Consider the following 10131-nt stretch of genomic DNA (forward strand, 5'->3'; position numbering starts at 1 on the left):
TGAAACACTCAATAAGACATTAATTGTATAATTATTCAAATATGATTAAATGACAAAATGGTCCATAATGAAATTGATTATCTTTTAGATAACAAGTCAAATTGTTCTCATCATTCATAACATAAGTAATTAATGAGGATTATGATTAATGCTCACATAAATCGCACATACACATACATGTGTGTAATATGTGTAACCACTTTATATCAGTCAGAGACACATCCATTGTGTTAAACAGCACTGGCACCTGTTGGATGATGATTTTGGAAGATCAAGTGTACCACTTCTTTTTAATTACTTGTCATTCTGACCATGTAATTGTTTTAATGGAATGTTTGCTTCTTTGTTTACTGAAAGGATATGAAGTGTGGAGAGAGGGAGTGGTATCACCTGTGGCCAGACTCAGTGTAAAGGCTATTTTGAGGTTCATGGTTATAACGTACAAAATGAGTGAAGATCACTAAATGATCTCATGATCATTTCAAATGAGTTGTAGGAATTAGGAACTACGTGTTACATACACAGAATAGATCTTCTGACCTTTCACGACAGGAATTTTGACTTGTCATAGTAGGAAAAGCACAGGTGTTACAAATAACAACAATGACTCTGCTCTATTCAAGTGTCCCAGTGAGTCATGCAGTGTGACAGGGAGCCAGTATGCACTGTAACAGGACCCTGAAACTGAAGCAGCTAAATGGAAATCAACCATTTTATTGTTTACAACCGGGGCTTTTCCTGCTGTGAGTGTGTCTCGTTTGAAAGAGTTGAAGTTGTCCCTCACACACACACAACTGCTACACCTGTGCAGATGAACCATGATTTTGTTTTCATCGTTCAAAATGTAACCATGCATGTGTTAATTACACTGATCAGCTTTGGTCAAACTGGGCCATCTTGTGGTGATAAATGACAATGTCTCACTATGGTGCAAATAAAATCCAACAGGGTCTTATTTCTTAGGTCATTTCCATTGATTTAAACTAAATGATTTGATGTTTTAATGCAGATCTTGCTTTTCCATCCAATCGAACAACAACTTGAATTCCTCTCTGTGCTGCAACAAAACAAACTCACAGCTGTTACTTGTGTCCCTTTTCGATGAAACAAAACTTTATTCGAGTCAAACGTTTTAAATGAACACCTCTGAATAAAAACCCTACATTGAGAAAGGGCATGACAATCTGCAAAAAAACTCTCAGCGCCTGCTGCACGGAAGACACGCAGCAGGTTCTGGTGACAGGCAGGATAAGACTAACCGATATTCCCTCCTGGGCCTGTTGCCCGTCATAGTGGACTGTGGGCCTGGATCATGTGAAAGAAGGTGTTGGGAAGATATGCCCAAACATCACACCTACAGTAATCTCTTATAGACGATACGGTGGTGGAGTAAAGCTGTCCTTCTCTGAATCTACATTCAGTCTCAGAGATGAAATACATTCTCAGTAAACATTCAATTAGACTATGCTATACATTAGGATTTGTATACCTGTTTAGAGACAGCAGAGCAAATATACATTACAATCAGCTGCAAGCTTTGTGGAGGACTCACACAGCACCCTTTGTTTATTTTCTACATTGCACTCCATACATTGCACCCTGATTCCAAGTTTTTAACCCTTTCATTAACATTGTGATGACAAGGTGTCTAAGGCATAATTGAGAGCCCATCTGACTAAAAATAATCATAATGATGATGATTAAAAAAAGGAAGAATGTCCAAATCTGAGAAAAATCAAAAGTGAAGACAGGAGACAACCCCACAGAGCAAAGTAGTTGTTCCTTTACAATACTTCATGTCCTTATATATACTATTAGGTATAGCTTCATAAAATATTTGGCAGGCCTATCATTTGCTAAACAATCTTTTATACAAATAGAAAAATGCACCATCGGTGGGTTTGTGCCAAAGGACGTGGCGATTATCTACAGCAAGTGCACTTGAGGATATTTCACAGTTCAAAACATTGCCTCGCTTCTGACAAACACAAGCAAAAGGACGGGCTTGTGAGCAATATACAGTAGGTGCTGACTGGCTGTTACAGTCTGGTTCGGTGCAGTTCACAAGGCCGAGGATGGAACAATGTGAGGGTGCTGTTGACCACGAAGTCTGTGAAAGTCACTTTTTCTGCCCGTTTATTCTGCTTTTTCTTTGCCACCATCCACGGGCTTCACTGGCTCCGGATCGTCCAGCAGGGCTTGTTGTCTCTCCCTTTCTTTCACCAGCTGCACGCCACAGTAGGTCACAAGTAACACTGAGAGGGAGGACAGAGGAAACCCTGGAAGGAAAAACACAGAGAGAGAAAGAAGGAGGAAATGAAGGGGGGAAGCAGAAGAAATAAAACAAACAGTAATGACTTTAAAGGAATATAGCTGTCATTGTGTTGTGCCCTGCGTACATGTTTGACTGGAGATGATTTTATGAACAACCCCCAGTCTTCTCTGTTGTGAAGATTCTTTTATTTGATGTGAAAGAAAGCAACAAAGGCAATGTTAAGTAATGTGATATCTGGAGGACGGCATCTCTTGAGATTTTGTTACTTTGATGTCTGTCTGTGTTGTTTTCGCTTTGACTAGAACTGGCAGAAAAGCCTTAAAGTTTACTTTTATATAATATACCCTTGTGACTCCTTACCTTTGAAAATCAGTCGTCTTCCCACCAGTTTGGCAAACTCCAAATTGTTCAGGGCGAGAATGTTGTAGAGGACAATAGCCCAGAAGTTGGCAGCATTAAACACACCCCGGATCCTGCGTGACATGGCTTCGCCCATTGCACCCTAGATACAGTAGACACGGGTACATGAAGAGAAATGGCACAGAGAATAACACATAGCATACTTGCATGTATTGATTGTGTGCTGAAAGAGAATGATTTTTATCTTGTTTCTCACCTCGATGGTAGAAAATGGTGGAATGGAGAAGAACTTGGCCACCCACAGCTCAAAGTTGAGGCCAAAGCAGTTGAAAAAGGACCAGATATAAACCAGCTCACATGGGCCCAGCCACAGGGTGGTGATAGCAAAGGTGCAGATGGTTGCCAGGAGCTCCTTGAAGATTTTATCGTGATCCCCGCCGATAAAGTCGTAAACATACCTGCAAAAATTACAACTCAGTTTCATCCTGATGAAGAAGGAAAATAATCTCCATACTGTAGGTTCTGTCATGTCGACCCATGATCTTAAACCCAAACACTCACTTGCACAGCCAGTCATTGATGCCTCTGTCAAAGTGCCTAAAAAAGACAAATTTTCCATAATTTCAAGGTTTGGCAATGATCAACAAAGACACTACACAACGATTTCTTGAGATTGCACATGACAGGTGCAAGTCAAACGTACGTCTCAGCGAAGACGTAGAGCATGGTGATACACTTGGGAGGCTGAGGAGGGTCCAGGTGGTCCAGTGTAGCCACAGTGTTGATGACACCAAACATCATGGCTGATTTGACCCAGTCATACACAAGGTTGGAATATGCCAGACCAGCTGCAAAAGTAAACATGGAAACAGAGCAGGTTTCCTAAAGGCACATTGATGGCAATTGTTGAGAAACATTAATTTATGAACTTCTACTCAGGTGGTAGATTTTCCCGTTTGATGGAGCACACAGTACTTGGCGTAAAATGGATGCACAGAGCCAATAATAGACACTATCCCTTTAGTAAATACTGGATGTGAGTCACATGAAAACAGAGTGGAAACATATATCTGACTCACCCAGACACCAGTCAGAAAGCCTGGTGACCAGCTTCATGTCACTGGGGATTGTCAGGATGTAGAGGTAGTGGAAGAAGACGTCCACCACCAGAATGACTCCCAGATGCAACAAGGCCTTGGTGGTGATGTTCCACATCTCCCTATCCTTACGAATCAGCTGGGTGTTGTTCACCTGTGGAATTAAAAACAGTTTGGTGAACAAGCCATCATTGTTTTGTGAAATTATAAAACCATCCCAGCATATCGTATATCAGTTGAGAGAGATATGTCTAGTAATAGATGCATTCAAAAGTTATTTCTAACAGTAGTAATGGTACTTAGATCTTTAACCAGGTTGATCCCAAAAATTGTTCCATTAAAAATGATTTATAATGGGCACATACAGTAGAGTAAAGTACATCATTAGTATCTGAGTATATAACTCAATTCCAGCTATATAGAGAAAGCCATTTCCATTGTATTCATGTGGTATTCATCACCCTAAAATCTCTTTTTTCTGTCTCTATCTTTAAATGGAGTTATATAAACACATGAAATATGTGTGGGTATTACATGAGCCTTCAGGAGTCCTCGAGTACAATGTGCATGAGTGATGGCTTAAGAACTGCTGTCAAATTTCCGTCAAAGTTGGCTGCTCACTTTTCACTTTCACTCACTTTTCCTCCATGGTCTAGCCACCACTTTCAGCTGAATGTTAAATCCTCACCTGGACATGATACCTGTCGAAAGTCATGATGGGTCCAAAGAAGAAGAAGGGGAGGTAGAAGTTGTATTTCAGCAGGTCAGAGAATGTGTAGTTGCCATCCTTCTTCTCACAGTTCTCCAGTGCAAAGCTCATACAGCGCATGATGCTGAAGCCGCAGCCTCCATAGAACAGGATGTCTTGCAGGTCAAAAGAGCCAGTCACCAAGGACTCCTGAAGGAGGAGTCAGAGTTATTCTGAGCCTCGAACATCATCATTTTGCATTTGGATGGCTAACTATTTGGTTTCATTATTGCACATTGAAACAGGCATTTTAGAGCAATATCCCTGAATATATTACTATTGTTATTATTATTATTACGAGTTGTAGAAGTAGGAATATATCTAATACTATATCACATTCAATTATGTTATTTAAATGCAGATACAATACTATATAATTACTTTGATTATCATTACTGTCATTTTATATAACATACTATAGTATATTATGATATCATTTTCAACATCTCTTAACTATATATTGGTATTGGTATGGTATTATTATTGTGCAGTGTGTATATTATACATGCTGCACACATATATAACATTTTGTGTGTGTATGTATATTGTATGTATATTATTTTGGATATATTAGCTTCATATCATTAGTATAAGGTACTGTCTATATTTATATACTGTATATATACATATATACATACATAGACACACACACACACACACACACCTCTTCATGTCACTGTTTTCTTTAATTTCTTATTTATTATTTATTTAATTCAAATAATTATGTGTTCTGAGTCTGTCTCTTGTGTGGCTGTAATGTGAGAATTTACCGTCATGACAGGCAACAAAGTCTTATTGTAACACCCTCACACTCCTTTAATGCATTTGTTTATCGTTATTTAAGGACTTCCATGTTTTTACAATTTAGATTTTATCTGAAAGTACAGACGGTTGTGCTGTTTAACCTTACTGCACCGCCCTTGTCGCATTGTCCTGTTCACTGGTCCTCCTGTAGCCTTCAGCTCATTGACAATACAGAAAATTTAATTATGTCACTTCAGCTCTCAAATATTTCCACTGGCTACCTCTTCATTACAAATTTATTTCAGCTCCTTCTCCTGGTCTGTAACAACCATAATACAGACATCCCCTTCAACGTCCGCTATAGAGCGTTCAGTGTTTATGCACCATAGAACCACCCACTAACCTGCCAAGAGTTATAGGGCTCCAGCTTGATGGAGGACAGTGTGGCCAGGCCGGCTGCAAAGCACATCCACTTGCTCTTGACCAGGGCCACGCTGTAGAGTATGATGCAGTGAGACAGAACTAGAGCCATGAAGGTCCAGCCCATCGTGATCAGGACTGCCAAACCACCGTACACACCAAAGATCAAGGATCTGTGCTGTGGGTAAAGAGGAGCCAGCGTCAGGGTGATGCAATGAGGATTTTTTATACTATATATATACTTTTATACTATTATAATTCAATGCAACACACAGGTGATGTTAGTATAATAACACAGTTGTATCTACAATGATGGATATACTTTAGGATGGAAAGATGAAATGTTGAGGGGGGTGGGGGGTTCAATGTAAACACATGGCAAACGTTCTAAAATTCACAAGTTTATTAATGTTACCTTACATCCATCTATACCAATCTTCATTGCAAGCATGAAACAAGACAGAAAACATGTTTAAAACATATTAAACTGTTTTAAATATGTCAATTTATTCACAGGAATGAATCACTGGTACACTCAACAGACAGCGTCACAGTCCAACAGAACGCAGCTCATGCATCCAGTCAATAATGTTTTAGACCTCGGGGTGCAAACACACAGTATGACAAATTACTTTCACTCAGTCAAATAGGAAAGAATACCATGACACTGACTGGAACTGAAGTGAATTACTTGTACAGCCCAAAGCCTTACTGTTCACATCAGCACAATGTGGCTTAGCATTTAATGTGTTTATACCACATACCAAAGACAAACTCGTGTATGTATGGCCGTGACTGGGGCAAAGCTTTGTGTTCACACACAAGTGCAAACACATACACACAGACACACACATATGTGTGTGTGTGCATATACAATACATAGATACATAAGCACACAATAAGAGACATCCCATTGTACCCGTAAGCATTTAGATTACAGCTCATGGACATTCACACACTTGCACGCACCTTTGGAACTAGCAGAGTAAATATCTTGGCAAAGATAACGTGACCGGTGAGAGCAAAAAGGATATGATTGCGGAATGTAGAGAACCACATCATCCATTCGAAGTCCGCAACATCCTGTGGCAAAGAAAGACGCATTAATAACGCATGACAACCGCTCTCTTTTGACATCTTGCATCACCAAATACAGTTATGGAGCGCAATGGGATATATAAAAGGATTATACATATTTGCATACATATATATTCGTGGGCAACTTACCATTTTCCTGCCAAAGTAATGCCATCCTGGCTTCACACTTTCTTTGAAGGTCTTTCTGTTTACATTCTCTGAATAAAGAAGAAAACATACAGGTGTATTCACCAAACAAAATGTTGGAAATTGTGCATTAGCGGTAGTGTTTAATCAATAGCATTAAAATTTCAAGTCATGGTAATATATGGTAATGCTTCTAGGTTGAGGAGTGTGTGGGCAGCTTTATTTCTTGGGTCTTTGTGAGCTAAAATAATGATTCTGAAAAGAAGGCCCTGTAGGAGTAAACGCTTGAGCAGATTTGGTGTAATTGCTGGATTATACACAGTGAATTTAAGGTGTGAGAGCACATTCAGTACATTTGATAAACATCAGATATTACATAATGTACTCATTGCAAAGCTTGTCTATTTTTAAGGCTGACATCTACACTCATACAGTCCCAATCTGGTTGCAGGACATTAGTTCGCTGCATAACCTGAACGAAACTATAAGACAGGAATGATGAATATAACAATAAGTGTGATAATAGTCAGACTCCTGGCCTTGATGTTGAAACATTCAGTACACAGCAGCAAAAGAGATTGGCAGGCATCCCCACAGTAGGTCTTACAGCTTTGCCTGATTACACTAATGGCCATGAAAAAGGATATCAAAATGTGAGGGTCAGTCAGGGAAAGCCTCTTACTTCTGGGAACACAGCCAGGCTTCTATTACAGTGCTACTGTAGCATGCAGACCTGAGCAGTGTAAATGCCCACGAATAGAGCAGCCAAAAATGACCATTTTAAGAGTCAGAGAGTAAGTGCTAAAGAAAGAGAATCAGGACAAAATGATGACTGACAGCACTGTGACAGACGGTACCACTCGCCAGATTACACTGAGTCCATTCAGATTAGTGAGAGAAGAGGACAGTTTCAGCATTTCACTGTCTGAATACATGCTAACGTTTGGCAGTATATGAGGATCAAATGTTTGGGATTGGTTGGCTCAGTGCACTGAGTCTTAGTCTGAAATATCTCCGTCAGGAAAATAATTGCACAGCTAATTGGAGCGTCTTTAAATTGTCTTCATATTAATAGGACCATGCAGGAATTCCTTAGGGGACGGGGGTCTCTTCCAATCTGCTAAATTAACTCTGGTCTATGCAGTTTTAATAGAGCAGTATTAAAGGTAGATGTGTTGTTTTTTGAAGTAGATTTTGATAAATTTGATAAATTCTCGTGGTTACATGGTGATTTTTCAGTGAGGTTTGTTTTGATTGATAGTGCTGACTGAAGTGTTTTTGTTTGCTTGTTTAAACTATAAAGTTGGTGCAGCTCTGAAGCAGAAAAAGCAGTCATTTGCTCTGACTTCAACAAATAAGAATGGATTTCAGTGGACTTCAATAAACTCGAGCATTGTGTTATTGATTTAAAGCTCTCCCTGAGTTACACTGACTGTGTGTACTTTGGACATATCTTGACATGTTGTGCACTCACCACTTGAAGCTTCATATACCCAACTGCCTGCCCATATCAAGGCCCCGCTGAGTACGGCTGTGTAGAGATACAGCTCATATCTGGGGAGGGCAGCCTTGATCCCCATGGTGAATCAGCACACTGGAAGCCTAACAGGTTGAGGAGCGAACAGCCACATGTTATTAGACCTGTCTGAAGGCAAACAGCATGAGTGTGAAGAAAACAGATACACCTGAAACGAGCAATGGATGATAGGGAAAAATCAGCCAGCTGGTTTGAGGATTACAGTCTATTGAACCAGCGTGTTGCAGGTGATGTACAGATGTCACTGATAATTGTGAGGACGAGACTTTCACTTGACAGCATCCTTTAACAGCTTTATCTTAGAAATGGTGTGAATAATAAGACAAACCCTGAGTTAACTATTGCTAACAGCACCACATGAAAGGTTCCCCCTTACATACAACACTGTAGATTGTTCAATTTAGCAGTTTTGAATTAAAACATCTAACACGGTCAAGTGCAATAACAACTTAATCCCTCTGCAAAGAAAAACATATGCATACATATAGAAACCCATTATGGTGATTAAAGCAATGTACCCTGTGCCAACACCACTCAGCACATGTCCTTCATGCCAGATACAGAACAAGGTGTTTTAAAGAGGTGGCATTTTACTAATAAGCCTTTAGGATCGACAGGGCAGTGACTTAAATAGGACTGCAGAGCTCTGGCTCCTCGGAATCAGCATCGTCAGCTGCGCAACCCTACCTCTCCTTCCTATTATAGCCCTCGCAGTTGGTCTGCTGCACAGCAAGGCAGCTGCAGTGCTATGTGATCTGAGAGGCGCTGGGGACTCACTTCACGGAATATTTAGCACTGACTGGAATGACCAAGAATGGTGCATCGTATAAAGAAAACAGATAGACGGTCACTTTTCAGTGGAGGAAAACTCACTTGCACCTGCTTAAGTGTGTGTGTGTGTGTGTGTGTGTGAGGGCGCGCACTTTGAGCTGAAGTTAAAGGAGTTGCATTAAAAGTCCCTTCCATGCCAAAGTGTAACCATGGCTATGCAGGACCCCAGCAAAGCGTCCTGCATGCAAATAGAGGTTTTCTGTTTCACTGCTTCAGGCGTACAGAGCCGGTAACACACAGGCCTTTTGCATTGATTTTTCTCTTAGTCTTCTATTTAGCCATATATATATAAATAAAAGAGATGTGTTTTTACTAACCTTGTATCCGCTTCACACTCAAGATGAGGGCGGCAGTGTTTACAGCCCGACTCTTCACTATATAAAACAAATAAAAGAAAAGAGGGGGTGGCGGTGGCTACAGCAGGTTTTCTAATTCATCCGTCTTGTGGGGGGCTTGCCGCTGCCGCTGCCTGCGATCACCAGCCCCGGCCAGTCAGGATGTTGCGGACTCAACGAAAGGAGGAGGAGGTGGAGGGGGATATATTTATCTTTCACTACTGCACCGCAGTGAGGGGTGGTCCACGTCGAGCCCATCAGACCTTACTGGAGCGCAAAAACACTCCGGGACAATGGTTACAAACGGGGAGGAAAGCAGTCGCATCAATCAATGGCAGCATCTCCAGCATACATGATTAAATGTGATACGCCACCAAACATCTGATGAGTCTCCAGTCAAAGAGTGAAGAATGTAATGGATTAGGCTTGAGAAAAAGGCATATGCAAACATCACAATGTACTAAATGAAATCTGAGCAATCACAAACACTGCAACAAATTTCTCATGTTCACCAATTGGCAGCAACTGAGGCAATTACTTCTAAGTTGCTTTTTTATAAA

The 10131-nt window shown here is 40.5% G+C and overlaps 1 protein-coding gene across 2 annotated transcripts; it reads right to left on the bottom strand.

Moving 5' to 3' along the window:
- Positions 1-1103: 1103 nt before the first annotated feature.
- On the bottom strand, positions 1104-9889 carry hhatla (hedgehog acyltransferase like, a). Of its 2 annotated transcripts, XM_041949316.1 has the most exons (13): positions 9554-9889; positions 8343-8470; positions 6872-6939; positions 6614-6727; positions 6060-6080; positions 5628-5822; positions 4421-4630; positions 3715-3886; positions 3339-3483; positions 3197-3232; positions 2892-3093; positions 2636-2777; positions 1104-2279 (listed from the first exon to the last, which is right to left on the bottom strand). In XM_041949316.1, the coding sequence occupies exons 2-13, from the start codon at positions 8446-8448 to the stop codon at positions 2137-2139; spliced, it is 1554 nt and encodes a 517-aa protein (XP_041805250.1). In that variant the 5' UTR covers positions 8449-8470; positions 9554-9889; the 3' UTR covers positions 1104-2136. The 2 variants fall into 2 exon arrangements, with proteins under 2 accessions (XP_041805250.1, XP_041805251.1); XM_041949317.1 differs by lacking the exon at positions 6060-6080.
- Positions 9890-10131: the final 242 nt, after the last annotated feature.

Source organism: Chelmon rostratus, chromosome 12 (genome assembly GCF_017976325.1).
Source record: "Chelmon rostratus isolate fCheRos1 chromosome 12, fCheRos1.pri, whole genome shotgun sequence".
In the NCBI taxonomy this organism is placed as follows: Eukaryota; Metazoa; Chordata; class Actinopteri; order Chaetodontiformes; family Chaetodontidae; genus Chelmon; species Chelmon rostratus.

What these genes read in the sequence shown, in the direction of transcription:
- hhatla (XM_041949316.1), bottom strand. Translation starts at nt 8,448, where the DNA reads ATGGGGATCAAGGCTGCCCTCCCCAGATATGAGCTGTATCTCTACACA. An exon ending in ATTACTTTGGCAGGAAAATG is followed by an intron (nt 6,728 to 6,871) that starts GTAAGTTGCCCA and finishes TCTTTGCCACAG; the next exon opens with GATGTTGCGGACTTCGAATG. An exon ending in AGCCCTATAACTCTTGGCAG is followed by an intron (nt 4,631 to 5,627) that starts GTTAGTGGGTGG and finishes CTCCTCCTTCAG; the next exon opens with GAGTCCTTGGTGACTGGCTC.